The 24,605-nt window shown below is 44.7% G+C and overlaps 1 protein-coding gene across 2 annotated transcripts in view; it reads right to left on the bottom strand.

Annotated features, from left to right (window-relative positions):
- Positions 1 to 24,605, bottom strand: part of LOC102049772 (serine/threonine-protein phosphatase 2A regulatory subunit B'' subunit alpha) — a 56,920-nt gene that overhangs the window by 3,642 nt on the left and 28,673 nt on the right. For both annotated transcript variants that reach the window (XM_055723223.1, XM_055723222.1), the window contains exons 3-13: positions 23,744 to 24,004; positions 21,365 to 21,468; positions 18,621 to 18,723; positions 16,540 to 16,614; positions 11,152 to 11,238; positions 7,934 to 8,090; positions 5,822 to 5,870; positions 5,213 to 5,302; positions 4,063 to 4,238; positions 3,399 to 3,517; positions 1,069 to 1,175 (exon numbers count right to left, since the gene is read on the bottom strand). In XM_055723223.1, the coding sequence (XP_055579198.1) occupies positions 1,069 to 1,175; positions 3,399 to 3,517; positions 4,063 to 4,238; positions 5,213 to 5,302; positions 5,822 to 5,870; positions 7,934 to 8,090; positions 11,152 to 11,238; positions 16,540 to 16,614; positions 18,621 to 18,723; positions 21,365 to 21,468; positions 23,744 to 24,004 (1,328 nt within the window). The remainder of the gene's footprint in view (positions 1 to 1,068; positions 1,176 to 3,398; positions 3,518 to 4,062; positions 4,239 to 5,212; positions 5,303 to 5,821; positions 5,871 to 7,933; positions 8,091 to 11,151; positions 11,239 to 16,539; positions 16,615 to 18,620; positions 18,724 to 21,364; positions 21,469 to 23,743; positions 24,005 to 24,605) is intronic.

Here is a 24,605-nt window from a genome sequence, read left to right as displayed (position 1 = left end):
CATTTTCCATTGTGAAGGCCACAAAAAGGCAAGGCAGCTCAAAGGAGACGAGGGAACAGCTCATAGCTGTTTGGATGCACATCACAGGGAGAGAAGGAAAGATAGCTCTCAATAGCTTTGCAAATCCCTGTGGCTAATTAGTAGCTGCTACTGTTATCCCAAACAATTTCCAGTGTGGGAAGTTTTGAAAATTATGCAGTCTTCTCAGTGCTTTTACTTTAATGGCTCTAAATACTGTTCAAGAACGGGTGAAATCCTGAATCATGCAAGATTAACGTAGGGTAAGCATTCTTTGGATGTTTGTTATTAATCTGGAGACTTCCAGAGAAATATTCTCAAGAAGATACTAACACAGACACAAATCTAGAAGATAATTATACTGGGTCTCCATTAGGAGCCTCTGCAGGAGGTCCTCGCACACAGAGAGTTCTGGAGCAACTGCTCTGCCTAAATTAATTGATTCCAAAAATAGCGAGAGTGTCTGTCCATGATTTTCTAGAGGGCTGCAAAAATGAGTGTAGATATTGCAGAAACACCAACAGTGTTTTAAAGAAAAAGTCTCAACAAACTTAGTAGATGAGTGAAAATGTTGCAACACAGCTTATGAAGAGCACAGACTAATAGGCATGATGGTTGCCAGGACGTAAAATTATTTGACTGAAGAAAGTCTCTGCTAGTGTAATAAATGTAACAGAGCTACAGCTTCTAATCTACGATAGCGTGACGTGGTCAATACATGGCCAAGACTAGCAGAAGTCATTCCATCTCTTTTTTTTTTTTCGTATGGCTGCCGAAAGAAAAAGGCTTTGTCCTTTTTCCCAGCTATCTTCATTACTGCAGCGCCTGTCGCCGATGCAAAGGGCTGCCCACAAAGCAGCCCGTTGTGACAAACACACCAATACGCCCTTTTGGGGCAACAGTTTCAGGCTTCACACGCCTCCAGTGTTGAGTCCAAATGGTAAGTCCGCTAATCCACTAGTTCTGCGAAAAGTGACATGCACACGCTCCTCCTAAACCTGAGCAGGAGCCAGGTGGCGTGTCCCCAGGGCGGGCAGTGCCTGTGCTTACCCTTCTTGTAACTGTTCGTTCCCAGACTCCTCGGCCACAAGAATCTCATACTCCTCAGCAGCGTATCGGTCCCAGTCAGAGGGTTCAGGGCCGTCGTTTTCAACGTCCTGAAGAGATCAGACAGTCAAGCACACTACGTCCACACCTCTCTACCGCTGTTCACAGTAAGTCTAAACACGTGAACGGCAATTCTAGGATTAGTAAGCAACTGTATAAAAACAGCGAGGCAAAAATTGCCTTAACTGAAGGCACCGAGTCACAATTATCTCAAACTATTTTAACGTCTGCACACAAATGATTATGAAAAAATACATCCCTTAGTCTACAAAGCTCAGCACGTGACCTGAGCTGCCAACTAACTGAGCCGGCTTCATTTCAGAAACGCTGAACACCCGTAACGGCACATTTTATTTGCTGTAGCTCAGCAGGCCCTGCACCGGTAGGTTTGATATTGGTTAAAGAACTTAGGGATTTTAAATCTTTAATTAAATCTGAACTGTAAATGATCTTTTCAGGAACTCCTCACAGTTTGCTAAGTGTGCTGGGTTTTGTTACATTTTGATTACAGTACCCAGTATTTTGGTGCTGTGTTTGTACTAGTATTTGGTACTGTAAAAATGGGTTTGTGCTGGAAGCAGTGTTGGTAACAGGGATGTTTTCATTCCTGCTGAGCAGCACTTTGACAGAGCCCAGCCCTCTTCTGCCTCTCACCCCACCGGCGAGGAAGCTGGGGGGCACGAGAAGCTGGGAGGGGACACAGCCAGGACAGCCGTCCCCAGCTGACCCGAGGGGTATTCCGTACCGTATGGCACCACACTCAGCGTATACAGCTGGGCAAGAAGAAGGGGGAGGGACGTTTGGATTTGGAGTGATGGCATTTGTCTTCCCAAGCAATCACTATGTGTGACGGAGCCCTGCTGTCCTGGGGATGGCTGAACACCTGCCTGCCCATGGGAAGTGGTTTTACTTTGCTTGTGTGTGCGGGTTTTGCTTTACCTATTAAGCTGTTTGTATCTTAACCCATGAGTTTTCTCATTTTTACTCTTCTTACTTGCCAGCTGGGGTTAAACCACAACACTGAGTTTGGGCAAGTTTGAGAGCAGGTTACAGAATAATATCCTTATATATATATTTGGCCCTCTGCCATTTGTTGTAAGATGGGGATAACAAGTTATCCTCCCCCTAGCCCCACTTGACTGCCCTTATAATCCGGTTCAAACAAACAAACAAAAAACCAGGATGGTTCTGGCTTGGGCTGTATTTAAGCCTTGAATCATGGAACCACAAAGTTCCCCCTACAGGTTATGTGAGAACAGCTGGGAGGGAACCAGAGGCGGTTTTGGCATCCCCTCCACTTTACTGTACTTTGACCAGACAAAGACTATCTCCCAGAAGGCTCTTCAGCCGTAGTCACATCTGGTTTCACTGGATATGCAAGGGGAACCAGAAGTGAGGGACTTGACACCAACAGCTGGCAAAACTCAAGTCTCTGAACATCCCGCAGGTAGCGGTGAGCAGCAACTGCAAAATACAAACCCCACGATCTCCTCCTGTATCATCCCAGAGAGGATGATGAATAACAGTCCAGCCAGGCTGATAACCAGGCACAACCTGCAACCCCCAAACCTTCCATCTAGACTACCACGTGTGTGGCCTCATCACCGAGCTGGCACCTCACCTGCCTCAGCCCCTGCGCTGTAAAGAAGGTTTCTCCCTTTGGTTCTCTTTAGGCTACGGGAAGATCGTTAGTGCTGGTTTAAGGAGCAAGCTCCACCCCAGATGTTGAATGAATCTTCACATGTAGCCTACTTATTTATGGCCGCAGCTGTGTAGGGGCTGGGAAGGGACAAATGGGATCTCAGGTTCTGAATCTCACAGCTCCGTTCTAACCTGAGCAAACCGGGCTCCTCCTCGCGCAGCTGAGCCCCCTCCTTCAGCTGCAGCGCAACACAGCAGGCTCCGCTCCTTCTCTCTAGAATCACACACTGCACTGCCAGGGCTGGTGTAGTAGGATCAGTGATGGCAACCACATCACAGAACAGCAGTATAACTGGTGCTGGAAGAGACCCTGGGGGTCCCTAGTCCCAGCCTCTGCTCAGATCAGGATTTGCTATGAGGTCAGATCAGGGGCTTGAGGTTTTGTTCAGTCGCATCTTAAAAACATCCAAGAATAGAAGCAGCACAACCTCTCTGGGCAACCTGTTCCGCCGTTGGACTGCCCTACTCGTGCAAAGAGTTTTCTTGGATTCCGTTGGATTTTCCCTTCATCCAGCAGCATTCCAAAAACAGGTTTGAGAAGGCCTGTATTTAGAAATGAAGGTGATTTATACCTTTTGCACTGCAAAGGGATCCCTCTGTTCATTGTCCAGGTACTTCTCTAAGTTGAAGAACGTGTTGTAGAATACATGAGCCATTCTGCACCTCTTTAGGTCTCTCAGGGTTACTCTTCCTACAGGAAAAAAAAACCACATTATTGTTCTACTGAGTTCTAACTTAGTGAGAGACTGGACCTGTTCCTTGTCAGTTTTGTAGTAAGTTTTAATTATAACACCAGTATGCTACAATATTACAAAATTTCTTCCCAAGTCAGTCAAGGATTTGAACATTATTCAATAAATGGGTATGTTTATTAGGCTTAAATTCCACATACATATGGAGGTCTTTCACATCCATGTGAAATATGAATCAATGTGAATGGGCATGGTCCAGTTTCATAACCCAGGCTGTGAGCACATGCCACAGCTGGAACATACAAGACTTGTTGCTCCAGTTCCAGCAAGTTAATTCACAAGGTCTCTTGTTTTAGTATTTCAAACCTCCTGACGCATAACATTATGGCACAAAAGTCACTGTTCAGACTTTGACCTTGCACAGTAATTTCAGCGCTGCGATTCTAACTCAAGGCTCTACCTACAGATGGGTTTCACAGTGGCGTGACTTTCTCAGTCCAATATAGATCAAAGAGGATGGAAACTCTCATTAAACAGGACTTACCTTCCCTTTCTGGCTTAACGAGATCAAGCATCTGACACAGCAAGTCATGAAATGGCAGTGGTTCGATGCCCATCACTTCCATCCGCTCACACTGCTCCTCATAAAAGTACTCCAGTTCATACATGGAGAGCACCCCATCCCCATCCAGGTCCATGCACCGAAACCAGTACTCAATACTAAGAAAAAGAGACAGGACTAGTGAAAGCACAGCACTGCACTAGGAAATCCATACAGCAGAGACTGCAGCAATGCACGTCCCCTTTCTCCCATCCCCTAGTGCTCTTCTGCCCAAAGGCTGGCATAAAACCAGGGATGAAAATACCCTTTGGGAAGGATCAGGGCACAAGCCAACACTCAAGAGCACCTCCTGTTAGCCTCCTAGGTGGCTTGTGAGTACAGCCATGCTTGTGACCTGTTTCACCTGGTAGCTGTAGCAAGTGTCCACTGTGCTGCAGCTCAACTGGCTCATGTAGGTAAGGGTGTCCCTGTCTGATTCAGCAGCAAAAGTTGGCCAAATACAACCAGCTCCGAACCCGGGACACTGCCTGTCCCTGAGTGACCCTGGTGGGTGATGAGGCACACATGGTATGCAGTTATTTCCTCTACTCCTTCATACAGAAAGCAATGCTTTCAGGCAGTTACACTCTACATCCTCCCTTCACCACCGCATTTATGAATTCTTCTTCTCATTTTTATTCATAAGATTCCTTGTCCTAATAATCACATGCAGCTCTAGTTTAGCTCTGCACAACAGCCTCCCAGTGGCTGTACAAACCAGGCACACAGGCAGGTTTTACAAAGTGACACAGTGAAGTTTCCCTCCAAACCCTTCTTACACACTTACTACATGCATGAAGGGCACATGCCTGTCTGCTGCAAACGCCTCATGGGTTTATCGCTTCACGGCATGGGGTAACCAAAGGGATTGGTGACTACCAAGACGTTTAACATTAAAGAAAACTGCTTCTACACAAGTTCTGCTCAAGAAAGGCAAACGATTTGACCAAATGTTGACAGTAAGTTGCTTTCTCCCTAATAATCACTGGCACCAAAGCTGTCATCTCTCATAGAAAGCAGCACGTCACAGAATTTTCTATAATCTTATCTGCTCATCTCCATACTTTTACTAATACACAAAAATCAGTCAGACCTTGTGGCACTCCTTTTGTCTTCCTCCGAAATCAAGAGCCACACAAAATCAGCATAACTCATGCGGCCTTCCTTTTGAACTTCATTGCCTCTGGAAGACATACAAGGGGGGAAAAAAACAAAAACCAAACCCCAAATCATCAGGCTCCTCAATGCTCACAATGTTATCCAACATTTTTCAAAAGCCCCAAATAATTTGTGAGAGAAAACGGGGCACGGCCACCCGCTCAGCCCGCACAGCAGTCGCTGCCTTGCTCTCCCTGCAGAGCTGGGGCTCATCTCCCACACCCCCTCCCACTGCGAGTGCTGGGCTGGTTTACTTTTTGGAGGCTCTCCAGCAGTGCTCTCCAGCTATCCCTGTGCCACTGCGGGGCACAAACACATGGTGCATGTTCCCTCCAGCTGTGCCCAGCTGTTCTACAATGAGGTCTATCGGTCGTCATCCTATGGGATTTTTTCTTAAGATACCCAGCAGTCTCACTCCGTCTTGAGGCAGCTCCAACTGGAGCACCATGTTGGAAACCATTCCGATCAGTGGGGATTTTTGAGAGTATCTTGCATTTCTGATCAGCCTGACACTTCTATCCCCAGCCAGTATGCTATTCCTCACCTCACCACAGCGCCGCTGAATATTCGCTCAATAATCCTGTTTGATAAAGCTGGAAACAAAGAAAACACAGAGAAAATGAAGCTACAGGTCACAGGAATAATGGCAATCAGTTGCTTATGCTGAATCTAACAAAGCCATTTCCCATTGCTAAAAGAATGCTCTGTCTACACTGCCTGTCTAACCATTTTACTGGTCTCTGTTTAGCAGCATTTCATAAAAAACAAAGATGACTTTCCCTGTGTGCCTGCCTTTGTATCCTCCTAACCACCACATTTTGCCACAAACATGCCAACTGTATGTTATCTGGATTCCTGGACGTGGGCAGTGTTACTCCTACTTTGCTGTAGCATTAGTCACATAAGCAAATTCTGCTGATAGGAGACTGTTTCGGTGTGTACTGCAGAAGAACTACAGTTATCAAGCAAAAATCACACCTCGAATCCCTATAAAACGCTTGTTAACAGAGCGCAAGCTGTAGCAACCCTGCTGCAGGGAAGGCCAATGAAAAACAAGGATAATTTTAGGTGAGCAGCAAGGATTTGCCAGCCAGGAAACACGTGGGATAGATTGTTATGACAGAGCCACACCAGCAAGCAGCAAGTACCAGTCTTGAGCAGGATTTGCACCGACTTCGCCCTCCCAGACTGCTGACACGCTTCCTTTGGACCCCCACCACAGCACCTTCTAAATATTCTCCACCGCCTCTGTAGTCCTGGCACAGTTCTGACAGCCCAGCCAGGCAGACCCAGCCTGCACCCCCCTCAAACCCCAGTGCTGACAGGCTGCTCTACGCCTGCACCGATGCTTCTCCCCTTCACCCTGCCCACAGCACCCCTCCACCTGGCTCCCCAGCACCAGCGCCCTGCAGGTTTGCGTGCAGCACGCCCTTCATCCCCCCAGAAGGGACCAGGTCTCCCATCTCCCCACGCCAAGTCAGGCACTCCTCCATCCGCACCCCGTTCAGCCCTATCGACACCGCTGGCCCCTGTGGCTGCCACACTCGCCCAGAACCCCCATGGTCTTCCTGTGAACACCGGCACTCAGGACACGTGGGCCACCACACTGCCCTGACACACACCCACCTACAGCGCTGTCGTTCTCACCCCCCTTTCCTCCTTTCCTCCTTCAGCCCACAGGACCTCGGCGCCTACAATGCTGTTCCCATCCCCGGAGCTCCAGCAGTGCCTGACAACTTGTCACGGATCCCTGCAGCCCTACCCACCACCCCACCCCACCACACACGTCACCCCTCCTGCCAACTTCAGTCACACCCTGCGGCTGAACACATTTCCCCAAATTGGATTCTCTCTCCCAGACCTACTCTTCCAAAAAGTGCAGCAACCACATGGAAGAATCCAAGAAAGCTTCGTCTTCGGGATTAAACGTGCTGGTCAATAGCTCAAGCTCTTGCCCCAGACATTACACCATGAGTCCCAACAGGCAGTATGTCCACACGGGCACATCATGCTCTCAGAACATGTGTAATCCTAAAGGGAGCCGACCTGAGTGCCTCCGTCTAGCACAACACACACAGAACAAGTGCCTTTGGATTTTTTAGCCCTTTTGTGGGTTTGTATTCCATTAACTCATCCATAGCCCTTGAACCTTTGAAAACCCATAGCATCTGCTCAAGCTGTAGAAAGGAGTTCCACGCTGAAGTCAAGAGAGATTCCCCTGAGTACACCCCCAAACTGAATGCACCACGCTTTGCTGGACTCGGGCGTTTCTCTCATGTGTTACTGGATTGCACTTCAGCAATCTCTGAAATTCACATGGGCTTGTCCTTCTTGTCCCTACTTCCAAGCTCCTGCAAAACCCTTAGTAAATAATGAGCAAGCTTCAAGACGTTATTTTAGCTTGTCCTTCTGGCAGTGACCCACACGTGAACAGACGTTCCCCTTCTAGCTACTCGGGCAGAAAATAACGTGTACTGCGTTTCCCTGTGTCTAAGCCCCGACAAGTGTCTCTGTAAATCAGCGATTGTGTAAGAGATAGATGACTCTATTTACGTTTCTTGAGGCATCAAATTACCCAAATTAAAGCTACTCTTTAGTGGGAACATTCTGTTTCCAGCAAGCCCCTTTGTCCCACCACAGCTTGCAGGCAGCATACCTTGGTCACTGTACCTAGCCAGATCCTTCTGGCTGATGTAAAGATCATGGTCAGTGTCCAGCTCCCAGAATTTACAGTATATAACATAGAAGTGCTCGTAGGAGAAATAATCTGTGATCTGATTTATGTCATCCTCTTCTTCCAAAAGAGCAAGCGTCTGGAAGAGCACAAATAAAGCGGGAAGTTAAACCTCGACAAAGGCAGTTCAGCAGCCGAAGCCCCCCAGCCTCTGCGGGAGTTGGGTACCACATTCCTCAACAGCCTTAACCTCCCGGTTAGCGTACGTATGCACAGTATTGCTGCCGCTCGGTGAACAATTTCTGCTGATTTTCAGCCACAGTGAAGAGTGAGGCAGAGAAACAAGGACACAACTGCTGTCTCAGCTGGGATCTGTTATTTGTGAAACATTCCTGACCTGCACCGGAGACTCTCAGAGCCATTTATGACAGCAAGCGCACAGCTCTCCACAGGAACCAAGATACATCTTTACACATCACACATCTTTCCATGGCTCCCAAAGGACAAAATCATCTTGCTCCAGACTCATGCCTGGACTGGGGAAGGAGGGATGGATCTCGGGCAGATCAAACCAATCGCACCAATTTCCCTGGGCTGTCACTGGCAGGAATTAGTCTGGTTTAACTGGGAGGCTCAGACAGGTTTCCAACCGTGACATCTGTTAACATGCCTTGTTAGAAAACATTCAGTGACAATGTCCTTGTTTCATTCCTACTTCAGACCTACCTCTGTCCTTCCCTCCTCTCCATCTTCCCACCAACCGGAGGGTATTGCACATTTACCAGTGCCGCCTCCCTACTTGCCTTTCTCCTAGTGCTGAGGCCATGGGACACCAGACAGCCTTTTCAGGTTAACAAATTCTGGCTGCAGGAATGTGAAAACGCTCACAGACCCAAGTGAGCGATAGGGTTGTCCTCCCCTGCCCTCACAGCCTCTTAGAAAGGAAGAGGTGGAACACAGCCCAAGAGCTACCCCAGGGAGTTGTGGTTCTGAGCAGATGCTGTGCCAGGCACTGATAGTTCAATGTCAACTTTCAGTGACCTCCAGCTCCAAGGAACCCAACCGAGTCTCAACAAGACTCTCACATCCTGCTATCCACCAGGTTCAGTAAAGTTTCAGGCAGGGACAACAGGGTGGCACTGCCAGACCAGCACCGTTCAGACTTGCTGACACTCAAGTCTAAAAACCTCTGATCAATCACTCACTAGCCTCTTCAGATTCTTCAGGGGTCTCTCCATTTCTTTGTGGATATAATCACTTGGGGAGTTTTTTCAGTAATTTTTTTTTCGTTTATAGCTCATGCCAAAGTACACCATTTACACATGCAGCAAAGGGCTGCCCAAGCAAAATCATTGTCCCAGAGCTCAACTTCCCTGCTGCAGGAGATGAAAGGCAGAGCAGACCTGCAAGGAGAAAAAGGGGAAGTGTATAAAGGGAGAAAATGAGCGAATAAAGATGCAAGATAAGTTGGGAGGATTTGTTTATAACAGAGGTTAGGGAGGAACTGGGATCAGAGGGCTTGGACTGGCATGAGACAACCCAAGGGAGCACTGATTTCTTCATTAGCTGATGCGATCACTGGGGCAGAACACGTCTGAAAGGAGGAGGAACACGAACTCACGCTTGAGGCTTTTGAGGAAGACAGCACGCCACGTTTGGAAGGGAGAACAGGACGCAGTGGGGAAGTCTCACTGTTTTAGCTGAGTCCGTAACCTCTCAGCCTAAAGACTTTCTGGCTTTTTAGATTGGGCTGCAGTTGAGCAGCCTTATGTAGAGGAATGAAGCCGGGTTAATTAGCATTGACAATATACAGCTGTGGGCTGGCTTCAGGGGCGGTGGGGCAGCTGATGTAGATAAGGTGCAGCTGTGGCTGGTTCTGTTAAGAGGCTGGGCAGCCAAGGAAGAGGGAGGAGGAAGAAGCAGAGAGAAGAGAGAGAACGCACGCCTGGGATGAGGAGAAGGCAGCAGAGGGACTGGCACGAAGAGTATGTTGGTATGAGATGGTAAAAGCCCTTGTTGCAGCTGGTAGTTTGGGGAGTGCTGCGACAACTGGTGCCCTGTGTGAAGCCCTTCAGATTATGAGACTGGATGTAACGAGCAGCAACAGCGATGATGGCTGGGCCGGGGGATGTTTGAAGTCTGGAGCAGTGACAGCAGCACCCAACAAGGCAGAGACAGGTGGGGACAGCCTGTGATCCAGATCACACTGAGATAAGCGGGAAGAGCCTGGGGATCTGGATCAGACACTGGTAAAGGTGAGCCGTTGGGATCAAAGAGAAGGAAGCCTGACTGCCGTGGAGTTCAGAGACCGAGGGTAACGGCCGATAGTGGCAGAGTACACGGCCAGACGTGGCAGCAGCCCGCAGCGGGCCCAGAGCGGGTCCGGCCAGACAGCGGTGATGGCTGTGCCGGGGGACAGTGCGGGAGCAGTGCGATGCCGTGGGCAGCTCCTGCTGTTGGTGCTGCTGCTCGGCCTGGTGGTATTCCTGCTGGTGTTTATGGGCTTGTTGAAGGTGTCTCCAGTCATAGACGAAATAAGCGACCGTATGTGATGTTAAAAGACCTTGTTGCAGCTAGTAGTTTGGAGAGTGCTGTGACAGCCTTAGACTGTTTTAACCTGGTGCTCTTTTGGGAAAAATATTGAGAGAACAGCGGTCCAAATCCAGAAACGTCTGCCCAATGTAAGGATACAGCACATGGATTGTAACAAGAACTGAGCTGCATTAACCTTTCTGAGGAAGTCTACCGCCGAAGTGGAAATCAGCTCCCGAGATGCATGGTGTTGCAATCGCACGGCTCAGCATGCCTGCCTGACTGTCAGGGCCGGCCGGGAGTCAGGAAATGGGCTGTCCTACCCCCCGGGTGCTGTAGGCCATCCAGCAGCTCTTCTTGGCTGCTCAGTGAGCCACTTCACATAGGCGCACTGCTGCGTCTGGCTTCCCTTCCTCTTTGGCAAGGGAAGGAGCCAAGAGCCAACCTGCTTGCTGTAGCTGCAGAGCTGGTGCACCGCCATCCCCTGACCTTCTACCAGTACACTCTTAGCTACTCCAGCTCCTGGTCTTCTCTCACATCAGCTCAAGACACAACTCTCCAGCACTCTCCCGGCACCGCGCACCTGGCCTCCCTCGCTCTGCAGTATACAGCTATAGGAACAAAGGTACGACGCATTCTGTATCTTGTTCAGGCAGAAACCAACATACTTGCAAGAAGTTGCTTTTCCTCAGCTCTGTTAGAGTGATCTTCCCAGACCAGGATCGATTGACTGTGTAGAATATTCTCTGTATAACCTGCAACACATGAACAGCGCTCTTGAAATCAACTCCTGAAATACACCAGTTTGCAAATTTAAATGCAGTAACTTTGTTTATTCACTCATCCTAAGGGGACCGATTTTTGAAAACTGCTCTGTGATCTCCTTTGTAGGTACTACTATCTCTCACTATGCAGCCTGAAAGTAACATTTGTTTCTGAAATACTATTATCTAGCTTCACTCTGCAAATATTTTCACTGCTCTTAATTCACAACTTTGAGCATCCAGATGCATTATTTATGTCAGGGAATATGTTCAAAGTGCTGACGAATCGCTTTGAAACTGAGTTTTTCAGGTTTTAGACACTGTACCTTGCATGGATCTCAACCAAAATAAGTGTTTTTTTTCTGCTGTAGAACACTATCAGGACTTTCGAAGAGCAAACAGGACATGTAAATGAAAGCCACAATTGATGTCTGCCCTATATTGTCTCAGTGGAGCCACAGAGAGGATGCAGCATTGTTAGAAAGTAAGCAATAGAGATTATCTGTCTGCATTTATCTCAGGTAGGTGTTAACCTAATTTATCTCCTTTAGTGACCTGCCTCTGGTGAAAGTGAGTAACAGGCCTGGTGAGGAATGCACAAACTTCTGAGAACACAAGGGGAACAGCTCACAGTAAGAGACTGAGAACACTCTCAAGCACCCAAAGCAGCAAGCTGAACCCTTCCCAGCCCACTCCTTGTTGGCTTGTCAAACATCAACGGGGGGGGAATGCAACTGTGTGATCAGGCACATGCAAGAATAAACTTAACAGGGGAAAAAACAAACATCTTCAACATGAGAAATCAGAAATATAAATGAATATCAGCACTGAAATCTACGTAATATAATTCTTGTCAACCAAATCTAATAAAACAAACCTTCAATGCCTCTGACATCATGTTGACGTATTATCCTAGAATTTCAGTAAACCATAATAGTGCCAGCTATTCCAACACGAAAATTTAATTCACACAACAACATGGACATTATAGGGATTAATCCAGTTGAATTAAATGGGAGGGGGTTGTTTCTTAGCTAGAGCCTAGCTTTGAGTAGGCAATCACCATTTAAGCGCCATGCTTTGACTCAGACACACAAGCACTGGTTCTTAGTCCAGAACCAAGATCCAGAATCAAGTATGAGATTGTTGCCAACAGCCTGCTTTGGGATACACAGATGAGCGAGACAGTAAATGCTGACAAGTACAATTAATTTTGAGAACAACAAGAACTATTTGAGGACTCCAAATGCATCCTGAAGAGAGAAAACATGTATATTCAACTTAGCTGAATATGACACCTATTGGTAGCCATCCTGTCCCTTACGAGCCTACATGGGGAGATGCAGGACAGCAGGAAGGCTCTCGGTGTCTCATTGACTACATAACCAGAAGCTGAGATCAGCCTAATTCAGGCAGATAAGAACACACTTCTTTAACTGCTGGACAACTCCCAAAGAAGCACTGCAGGGTCTTTAATCACTCCGTACTTCAAAGATGGATGTCCTTTTACAGTTGGATGTCAATTAAACAAAAAATCTATTCTAACTGTGGCAATGACTGAGCAACGTACTATGGCCTGTGTAATACAAGAGGTCAGACTAGGTAATCACAGTGATCTTTTCTGGTCTTAAGCACAATGAAAAGGCTGTATGTTTGTTTCTTTAACGTCTTTGGCAGCCTCTGCCATTCTGCACTATTTTTGGACTTTGTTTGGCCTTTGCTGCCAGATTGCACAACAGCTCAGAGACCTATGTGGGTCTCACCTCACACGTAACCCATTATCACACCTGACAACTCTTTAACTATTGTTAAAGACACTGTGTTTTCACTCCATTCCAAGGACTCAAAAATAACAATCCCAAGAATCAGAAAAAGGACCCTAACTGGCACTTCTTCTTGTCCCCTGCCTGCAGGGTAATAAACGACAACAAAATATAACCCTGTTTGTAACACGTAAGAAATTGTTCCTCTGTCAGCCCATATGGACAAAGATGTTCCATCTGCTCTCTCCTCACCTAGCTGTAAAAAGAAGGCATGTCTTTTACGTCCAGTCACTCAGTGCAGGTTTTATTATTAAAATAATGGTCCAGTTTCAATTGCTAGTACATGGTGCATGTATCAGTATGAAATGTCAGTGCTGCTCTCTTCTCCAGGTTGTGAAAAAACAAGCTGTTAAAAAAAGCATTTGGGAAACATCCTAGAACATAATTACACAGCCCGAGATGATTTGCAGCATCCAAGCCACACTTTTCAGTTATGCCTTACTGAAAGCCGTAACTGGCTTTGGTTTTCCCATCATTTATTCTGAAATTTCCCAATTTATTCAGAATTCAGTTCACAAGCCTTTGGAAGGGGGAGCCCCTTCCTATTTGCCCATTTATCCTCCTGTAATCTACCTCCAGGACCCAAACCACTGATGGGTCAGTTCTGGACCTTTTCCCAGTCTACCCACAGAAGAACAAAAGCAGTACCATTTCTGGAAACACCCACAAAGCTTTATTAAACCCTGCAGGCCATCCTCCCCTTACACATTCACGCTGGTAATACTGCATAACTTCAAGCATTTTTCAACAAGCAATATAATTTGCTTGTTGTTTTCAGTTGACTCAGCTTTTCAACAACAGCATGCAGCACTAACTCTGAGCCTTGTTTGAGTGTTCTGGGAGAAATCCCATTTTAAAGCTTTAACAATAAATGCCACATAATATTCTGCATTGTCTTCACCGGCTTCAGGAGTCAGTCTCTGTTGAAAGAAACACAAGTGGTTTAGTATGCTGGCAATGCCACAGCTCAGGTACTGATACAGATTAAATTACAGCCTACTGTATCCAAAAAGGCACCTCTAAAAGGTGTGGAGATAGGCAAAAAAAGTATTGAAACATGCATACGCATCTTACCCATACTAGACTGTTTACTCTCCAGGCGATTTCAACCAAGTGATGCTATATCCAGCAATGAACGCACCAAAAGCCAGTGTCTCCTTACACCTTCACCTGTAACACAAAAATATAATGTAATTCTTGCACTAGCAGCAAATACATCATTCTGTCACTGTAAATAGGTATAAGGCACTCTACCTTGAAGGGATCAAAAGGATCCAGGTAGTCTCAAAATCCAAGGACAAAGCTGTATCCTTCATTACCTCCTGGTGGAAACACCGAATTTTGTAACATTAAAGAGAAGTGCCAAACTGTCTGTGAAAGGAGATGTGAGAAATAGAACTCCTGGTACCATAGGAGAGCCACTGCTGCAGCGGGCCAAGTACTGCCACTCCAGATGGGATCAACCTGACTCCACAGCCTGTCTCCCAGGGTACTGACTCTGTCCAGCTCAGGGATCTGGCCACGCTGAGCTCAGAAGGAACCTGTCTGCCAGCACAGACACCCAGAACAGCACTGCCCTGCCAGCGCGAGGGGTCTGCGAAGGATATCACAGCTTTGTAAGATTCACCACTTTAGACGCCTTTTGCCTCAACCACAAGCACCGCTGTTTCCTGGCTGCCTGGGAGCAAGCCTGGGAAGCTACCTCCATCAGAGTACGGTGAGTGAGGGTGCCTAAAAACTCAGACCGGAGTAAGGAAGCACAGTTGAGACAGCAGCAGGATCAAGAAACATTGAGGAGCTTCACATAGTGATGAAGGGTCTGGTTCTGTGCCTGCTTTACGGTGGTGTCACACAGGACCTTGCCCAGGCGCAAGGGAAGTTGTGGGAAAGAAGAGCAGAAAGAGAAGGTGCTGCCCTTTTTAGTAGCAGCCTGCACTTCAGTTATCTTGATGCGGAACCTCAGCTTTACACAGCTGGTCTCTCAGACCAGAACATGCACTGCAGCCCAGTGAGGTCCAGACTTCCTGCAGCAAGAGCGATCGTCTGGGGGATTACTCTACAAAGACATTTGTTTCTAGCCTTTATTCCCTCCTTTAGACCCTGAAAAACATAGAAACACCACGTGGCTTCAGAAGAGGAACCTGGAAAGGCAGGTGCACAGAACTGCCTTTGCCACCACCCAATAGCCAGCACCAGGACAACCACACGTTACATGTATGTATGTATGTATGACAACCGGCTCACCAGCAAAGAACAACTGGTTGATATTACAGTCGGAAACCGACGCTAGTGTTAGCTTAAATCTTTCAGCTTTCACCTTTCCATGTACTTTAAACATCAAATACCAGGGTACATGTGCCACAGGCACCTTCACACCCACCCATTCATGTGCCTCTGTAATTCCCAGGCCACTGTTAAACCCATTCTGGCCAGTTACTACGCTTAATGCATTTGCTGTCCTGCTCCATGGGGATAAACACGTTGCTAATACACCGATGTTCGCTGTCATGTTCAAGCACATCTAAAACATTTAGAATCCATTCTTGTTATACATTTTCATAAAACATTAGCGTGACAGTTCAGGGTTTGCCCAGAGCAACAGTGTCTTCCTGCCATCTGCTCCTTACAGGAAAGGAACTGTCTGCCAGCAGCCCCCCAGCTGCCAGCGCGTGGTGCAGCCAGCCCCCATGCAGACCCTGGCAAGCCAAGAGGAGAAACTAAGCTCTGGAGCCCTGCTGGGATACAGCTCCCATCAGGTCTGTCATTACCTGAATTTGTTACCACTGCAGAGATACAGTATCCTAACATTTATACCTTTTATCCAGATTCATGCCCCACACCAGACAAGCTAAAGCTTAAAAAACCAGTACAAAATTAGTCAGGTAAAGCACCAGTCTAACTCCTGATGGCACAGTTGGAACAAAGCTACAGAACAAAAACCCAACGACAAATTGTAGTCACAGAGGCTCAGAGACTTAGAAAGACATGCATGACAGGCTTTCTGGCAAGAGCGAGAGGCAGGAGAGCTGGACGTCAGACTCCCATATGCAATGGATGCTTTGTACCACGGAACAATCACAGATTCTCCATGCCTAAGTGACAGAAATCTTCAATCATTCAGCCTTCCATGCTTCCTCAGGCCAGCAGAATTAGGGGTAACTCAGCAGCCCTCAAGGACGAAAGATGAACCTCTCCTTTTCCTTCACCAGGATTAAAGGCCAAAAAAGTTGGTTTTTATAGATTTGCTTAAGACCAGAAAGAATCATTATTAACCTATTGAATAACCTCTTGTACACACAGGCAAATTCATTTTTCCTTTGGAAGTAGTTCTTGAAATAACTATTTCCAGTAGTATTAAAAAAATCCTGGTTTTTGAAGTAACTGAAGGATTTGGTGATGGGGACAGTGACAAATGACAAAGGGAGGGTTGGTACAGCAGTATTACAGGAGATCAAAGGAGCCAGCCTACCGTCGTAATATACCGGGAATGGAACTCCGGAGCATCCTTCAAGAAAGTCAGGCCAGGATGCGTTTCCACCACATCCTGCAAGATAAGACCAAATAAAATGAAACATATTTTCTTCTCCTTTTAATGTTTAGAAGTTACTGGGTTTACAAACCAATACTTTTGCTTACTTTTGAAACTGTATTTGCAGCATTAGCAATAAAACTGAAAAGACATCTTTTAATCTATAAAGTGAACCTTCTAGAATTAGAAGCAGAATACATTTTCTGGGCAATACGCACCTGTTGGCCATTTTGATTTACTTAAGGACAGAAAAACAAAGGAAGAGAGTTAGTGAGTAGATGAGAACTTATTTTCATTGAATGAGACAAAAAAACTAGTTAGTTGACCATGCAACTATCTCCTCTCCAAGACTTCTTTTTTTTTTCTCCATTTATTGAAGATGTTAACATTTATTAGAGCTAGGTGTCAGAAATAAACATTCCTTGGAAGGTTGAGAAAGTTACTTTTTACGTCCTCCACAACAATGAAAGCTCTTGTGAGCCTCAGAATGCATACAGATATGATCAGTGCTTTTCCAAAATTTACTTGAACTACCTGTAGAGATGCCTCTTTCTCAAGATCAGCTTTTTGTAAGCCAATCACTGGCTCATGATGCCAAATCTGCCAAGAAATGCACGACCAAAAAAAAAAACCAAAAAACCAAAAAAAACCCCCCACACACACACAAACCATGGAGAAACTGCCTCAGATCCTGAATGAATCAGTTCAGATCCCGCATGAAGTGATGCCTGTGTAATTGCTGCATGTCTGATTCCTCTACCCTTTAAAAAAGTGTTCAAAGTGTTGCTTTGTCGATGCCATGACATGTCAAAGGGATACAGCAGACACAGCACCCTCAGGGGTGCACTACAACCAAATTCTGGCCCACCTAACTTGATGCCTAGTATGACGGTGTAATATGGTGTAATACTGCTGGTCTCTGGTTAATTGACAAGATTGTGCATGCCTTTGGTTGCACCAGTAGCTAAAAAGCAGAGCTGCAATCAATGAGGAACGGCAATGTGCCCAGTGGAGAAAAGATGAAAAGGAACATGAGAAAATGTACCCATCGCAGTCTGTTTTGAGGCACTGAAACATCCAGTGCAGACAAAACCATCCCCCCAAAGCAGCATCTCCACCGAGGTTTTGCATAGAGGACAGTGTGAGAAATGTAGGGATATATGGAAAAGCTCAGAAGAAGTATCAACAGATGATCAGAAGAGCAGATGGACCTGATTTATAGAGAAACTACAAAGAAACCCTAAACCTATCCAGAGCCTGTCTAAATGGCCACAAACAATGAAAGAAAGATACTTTGCTTTGTTAAAAAATATCATATGTGACTAAAAGGAAAAGAAAGAAAAGAAATCAGCACAGATTTAGCCTGAATATTAGGAAAAAAATAAATCAGCAGTGAGACTTGTGCATGAGCAGTTTTAGAGGCATATACAGAATAACTAGAACTGCAAAAGTTTAGCAAAGGTTTCCATGTGCTATTGTATCTGATAGTCTTGCTAGACAAATGTAATTATAATTTTCTTGTCAAGCAACTTTTACAACTTTTCCAATAAGCTTTATGTCGTTCTTGAATATCAACAGTGCCATGCATTTTCCCCAATAACCACCTAGAGAAACAGGGCAAATAAATATGAATATATAAAAAATAATATCTATTATAATATATATATATTATATACAGACGTATAATAATATATATTGGTATATATTATACAGTATGTATTATATAAAAATATATAGATAAATATAAATAAATATTAATCCTAGCAAGAGACAAGAGACTAAATAAAGCTGTGACAATCCTCTGTGACTTTAGTAAGGTATGTAGATGATTGGCACTTACGCAAAATAGTCCACTTAAAATGGTTATTTCTATTTCACACCAAATAAACCCCACCCAGGCGCTGTTCAAACCAAAGGTTTGCATGTCCTTGGTAAAGATTTAAAGACATGACAATAAAGAAGTCACAAAATAAAAACAGTTCTCTCTGCCCATCCATTCAGCGCTGGGCCGCTGCGGGTACCTGAAGCAGCGGGATGAAGTCCTCCTGTTCTAGGTAGTCACAGCCAGGCTTCGCTAAAAGGTACGTGAATCTGGATGCATCATCATGGCAGTTACGTAGGATTCTACGAGAGAGGTGAAGAGTTACTCCAGCCACTTTGTACTTCAGGACAATCACCAACTACAGATGGATTATGAAGTGCCTTATCACCTGTTACACAACACATTACACTGAATTACGCAAAACGGACCTCAGACTACCAGCACCCGTTTTCTTCAACGGCAGCCAACCTTTATCTTTCAACAGCACCAAGATGCTTCCACACAGCGGAGTACTTCCATGCTAACATTGCTGTGCTAAGCAAGGTTTCTTACTGAAGACTGTTCTTACTTGGATTCCACAGCATCTTAGCAAGAAGTAACCTGACTTTTCAAGATGCTGCACACTCACTGATCTCATTTGAAATCAACAGGATCAACCTAACAGGATGCCATAACAGACATGCTCTCCAACTTAATTCTTTACTTTATTTCAGTATTTGAGTATATTGCCAACTACAGTCACTGAATTTTCAACCAGAACAACCACTCCACAGAGGGGAAAGAAGAGCATCCCTTGTTAATTATGGCACAGCTGGCTGCTGTACACTGAAGTCATGGAGAAGAGCCTAATGAAGGAATTAGAAGGACTGAGTATTTACAGAAGATGTAAACTCATTCCTTCGGCTGACGGTTTGCATCTATGACACCAGTTCTTGTCTCTGCTTTCTTCTAATAACAAAATGCTACGCTGGTCAAAGGGATCACAACTTAATTCACTCCAAACAGAAACACTCCTGAAAACAAAAACTCCATGACATTCACCAAATCACTACTGAATACCTATAACAGAAAAGAACATTTGGGTATATCAAACATTAAGTTGTTCATATAGTATAAGGGAAATAAAAATCTACTCAGAAAATTACCCTGTATGCTTTATAACTGCAAAAATACAAATGCATTGTAATTATTTACTATGAGTGATTATTCACCACCCTCCTCTCCTGAAAGCGTATGAACTTATATTGAAGCATAGCACTTAAATGCCTGTAGAGATCACACTGTACCTACCTTGCCACTAGTTTTGCTCTCATCACTCTTTAACAAAAGCAGACTTCACAAAAAAAAAAGTTTTTTTCTCAAATATGTCTTTCAAGTAAAAAAAAGAAAAGAAAAAAGATTTAGAAAAGATTTAGTGGCTGACAAGCAATTCTGTTTACTGCACATTCCTATCATGCTGTCAATTAACAGATACACACTAAATCAGCTGCAGGAAAGAGGTGCTAATGCTTTAGCTTTAAAAAACCAAAGTATCAGGCACATAAAGATAAATCCCAAAGCCATGTATTAGCAACAAACTAAAAGATCTGATCTTCAGAAGTATTCTATACCCAGAAATTCCTAATAACTTCAAATGAGATCAGTGAGCATGTAGCATTTTGAAAAGTCAGGTCACCTACTAAGATGCTTGAAAAGAGGCTTCAGCAGTTAAAGATACCTGTTTTAAAGTAACAGATATGTTCAGATAGCTGTAGTCTAACTTTACCAGAACACTACATTTCTTTCTATCTTTCATGCTTCCAGAAAAAAACCCTGTAACTGTCAAGAGGGTAAGAAGAAGAGAAAGAAAAAAAAATATTTCTAAAGAGCAGGTAAAGTGGGAAAAGCATACAAAACATGGCTTGGAAATGATGTGGTTAAAAGAATACAGAAAAAAGGGGCATGACCACAGTCTGCAAACATCTAAAGGATATGAAGGTCAGAGGAGTGAAAATATGTGGCATTATACATGAGGGATTAATTAGGTGTAATAGGAGGAATGTAAGGAAGGAAAAAAATTGTCTGTGTCAAGAAAAACTTACTGATCAGTCATCCTTAACATTTTTGCAATTTTGCCAGGGTAACTAGAAGCTGTTTTGACAATATTATCACGGGAAATACTTTGGGAACTCAGGGTTAAAGGCTACTTCAAGAATCTGAAGGGCAACCATTAAGTCAAAAATTAGAACTCTCTCTGGATATGAGATGGAGACACTGTTCAGGTGTTTCACAAAGTAGACTAAAGCCTGAATCACCCTAGAGGGAAAAAGATTAGGCAAGAGAGCAAGACTGTTCCATCTCACACCTTTGACTCCAAGCACAACATATTCAGAGCTCTCAATTTCAAAAAGAAGCCTGGACAACGGTATGTGGAAGTGACTGTCAAACCCCACAGATTTATTATACAGCGTGCCTGAGGAAGATAACTATTAAAGCTCCCAGAGCATCCACTTTTATGATGCTTCTTTATTTTACATTCCTCCTTCCTGTCCCATAACATGACCACACACGCCCCCTCCCCATTCCCAAAAGGCACTCTCTTAGCGCACTAGTGCAGCAGCAATACGGCCTCAGATAAATATATACAAAATCCACTAACCTCTATCAGCTATCTCAGAATATTTCTAGGGGAGTATGGTAATATATTTTATATGCCAACTGGGCTAAAACATCCCATCATCTATACAATTGCTTCAAAGTTTGCAGACGCAGCACAGAAACAAGTGTTCAGGGAGTTTGGGGGAAGAAAACTTGAGCTGATGGAGATTTTAAAGTCATTTATTTTCTTCTAAAGAAAAAACAATGATTTGAAAAGTCTGGTGGAAGAAAAGAGGGGGAGAAGAGACTTATTTGGCAGGCTGCTCTCTTCTTCCAGAAAGAGAATTTTGCATTTGCTATACTCACTTTCTCCACAAAGATACAAATGAGTGTACAGATACACATCCTGTCCTTTCTCCTCCTGATGCATTGAACATAGGTGCTTTCCAGTAGAGTGGGCAGCCACATATCTGTAATGACACACCAGAACAAAGAGGAATACAAAAGCAGTCACAAGATGAGCCTGCTTGTTTACACACCGAATTCACCATCGAGACTTTTACATAAGGGAAATAAAGCAGTAATGGCACACAGGTTACCCAAAAAGTTATTTACTGCATGCCAAGGTTCAGAATCCATCAATAACTTTCCACTTTGTCATACGCCTTTTTAAGTAGCTGAGAAATACGTCCTGTCAGGCTCGGAAAAGGATCAGAGACTATCCAGCTCTTCAGCTCTGTCTTTTGAGCTGTTTCACAAGATTCCCTGAGAAGTGAAGCAGAGAGAGACAGGCACCTCCCTCCAAAGAGCACTCACACCAGCCACCTCGCTGAGCTTACCCCAGAAAAAGATGAGCCATTCTCTGTTTGGGCTGACGACTTCTCATTGACTGCAAGGGAACTTCAATTCTAATTACAAAAAATTAACAACTAAATGCCTGAAGGTGAAATAATTCCCATCCTGTAGTTTGCAGTGCAGTGCCTTCCACCCACAACAGCCCAATTTCCCAACACTGGATCTCAGCAGGAAACCCCCCCAAAATGAAAGCAAACTGAAAGAGGCTGATTCCAGCAAAAGGACTCCCTGAAAAAATATTTCTGACCCAGCCTTTGCAGAGGCTGCTAGCTTGCAGAACGGTACTCGATGAAAGCTCAAGTATTTTGTACTCTCTAACGCCTCAGAGAAGCAGGCTTGAAAATGGCTTCAAGCATTCAGCTGCTGACACCTTCTAGAAACCTCTTTAGCACAAATACCTTTCCAGCCACCTTCATGACCCCAGTCAAGGTATCAGAACATCTGCAAAACACCGGCCTTGGAGGGAGCGCAGCTGATTCAGGCCACGCACAGGTTAGAAGGATACCACACCAAATGGGAAGAGGAGTATTTTGAAGGAATAGCTGAGGCATCATTTCTGCTTTCCCCACAAAGCCTCTTCCACCTCTTCTGTTAAGCAAGACCACGCTGCAAGTCTATTCTCGACTTTTTGTTCTGGGCACGCATGCTTCTTTGGGAACCCCAACCAGTACACAAACTGCTGGATTTAGCCATCCCTGGGTCAGGCAGCTGTACTCCTGCAGGTGGTTAGCTACTCTGAGGAAAGAATGACATTTACTTTCTGCTGTTTTCTTTGTGCAGCTGGTTCTCCCACATTTTTTTCAGAGCCCCAAAACTACCATTATCAATAATCCCATGGAACAGAAGCAATCCTTACAATAGCTAAATGGCACAGAGCACATCCATGTAGAGACAGATGCAGGGACCAGACAGAGATCTCTTCTACATCACCCTCCTGCTTTTCCCAGTTTGAACGCGACAGACCACACACAGTAGCCCATCTTGTCATAAAATCAGTTTCAAGCCTTCTTTTGGTCAAGCAAGGAAGTTTTCCCGTTTACGTTTTCAGAGATGGTTTACAAATAATGCCACTCAATTCCTCTAAAGACAAACAAAACCCCAACCTAGCCTTTCAGAAAAACCTTCCTGCCTAGAAAACAAATGCTCCTCTTGGACAGAACACCGCTCCTCAACCTACAGTGCCAGAGATGCATTCAAGGCAAACTGAACATACGAGATACATCCCAGGGCCGCCAGTTTTAGACCAGCATTACTAAAAACCACGGTTGAAGGAGAGGAAAATAGAACCATCCATCTGCATCGTGCTCCCACACAAGTGCTGTGTTTTGTTCCCTGAAGCCAGGAACTCATTAGCAGATTGTAACAACCCCGAGTCTGCCGACACCTGCATTACGGATATTGAACCTACGCATCTCAGTGGCTGAGGGTTGACTAAGCATTTCCCTCTTCTGTGTCCAAGGAGGTGTAGGTTGGAAACTGCTTTCTCAAGCAACACTGTAACGGCATACATACATCACATCCAGATTATTGGGACAGCTAACCACAAAGAAGGTAGCTGGCACTACCTGAAGCCAGAGAGGCAGACTAAGTTTCTGCTATCTTCTGAGCATAACGATGGAGGAACAGAAAAACAAAAATGCAATCTGTATTTGGCAAGAAATCTGAAAGAAGAATTTTGCAAATCAAAAGCAAGAAAGAGCACACATATCAAGTGTGACAAACTGAAAACTGAGGTGTTTTGTTTACTATTTCCTTTATCTAAACAAAAGCATTCAGAGCAAAAGTACATTGATTCTTTTTTCACTAAAAATGAGAAGAGCTGTGAGATACTATGGTAGTTTTAGTTTCAGTCATTCTCTCAAAAAAATGAAAAACCTAGAGAATAGTTACCTTAGCAATCTTCCCCATTTCACAGACATTTGCTTTCTCATCTTCAAACTCTGTAAAGGCTTCTTCAATCCTGGCAATGATTTCTTCATGATTAGTGCAGACATTCGGAAGTCCTTTAGGGAAGTAGAAACGTGGAATGTTTATCGACAAAGGGGCACTGCTGGTGGCTTTATTCACAGGCAGAAGAGTGCAAGGGCTAACTGTGGAGTTCAAAGGAGCTGTGGATGAAGTTCCAGGTTTCTTCTCTTGTTTACTTTGAACCTGAAAATACAATGAATAACAAATACTTTTTAACAGCATGGCACACCAAGAAAGAGAAAATGGTTTGTGCTCCCAGTGATTAGGAAAAAATCAAAACCCAACAACAACGAAATTACAGCACAACGGATAAAAATGCACGTCGTAAGTAACCAGTTAAAAAATTCCTGCAATATCAAACACTGCAAATTTAGGACACGTCACATCTACTTCTGTGTAGTTTCTGTGCATTTTGTGTATGTAACTGTGGATTACGATACACTGTTGAACACAGTCTACAGTTCAGCAATACCATAGAACAAGGACAACGCTATTTCTTCTCACGCTGCTCACTGTGTTGTCATTCTGCCCCATAAACACCAAGGCATCAAAATCTGCTTCTTAGTATTTCCCCTTAGAACTAGGACACCCACCCACACAAATGCCTTGCCTCACGTATAAGCAAACTTAGATTCATAACATCGACATTTCCCATCCCTCGGGAACATAATTACTTTTGCCAAAGTATTGCTTCACAGATAAATTAAGAAAAGGTTTGAAAGATTGTCTTCTGAATTTCACGAAGCCTTTTATTCTATGTCCAACTTAAATAGTCAAGACATAA

Source organism: Falco cherrug, chromosome 11, assembly GCF_023634085.1.
Source record: "Falco cherrug isolate bFalChe1 chromosome 11, bFalChe1.pri, whole genome shotgun sequence".
In the NCBI taxonomy this organism is placed as follows: Eukaryota; Metazoa; Chordata; class Aves; order Falconiformes; family Falconidae; genus Falco; species Falco cherrug.
Note: the sequence above shows the minus strand (reverse complement) of the source record. Positions and strands in the feature narration are given on the sequence as shown.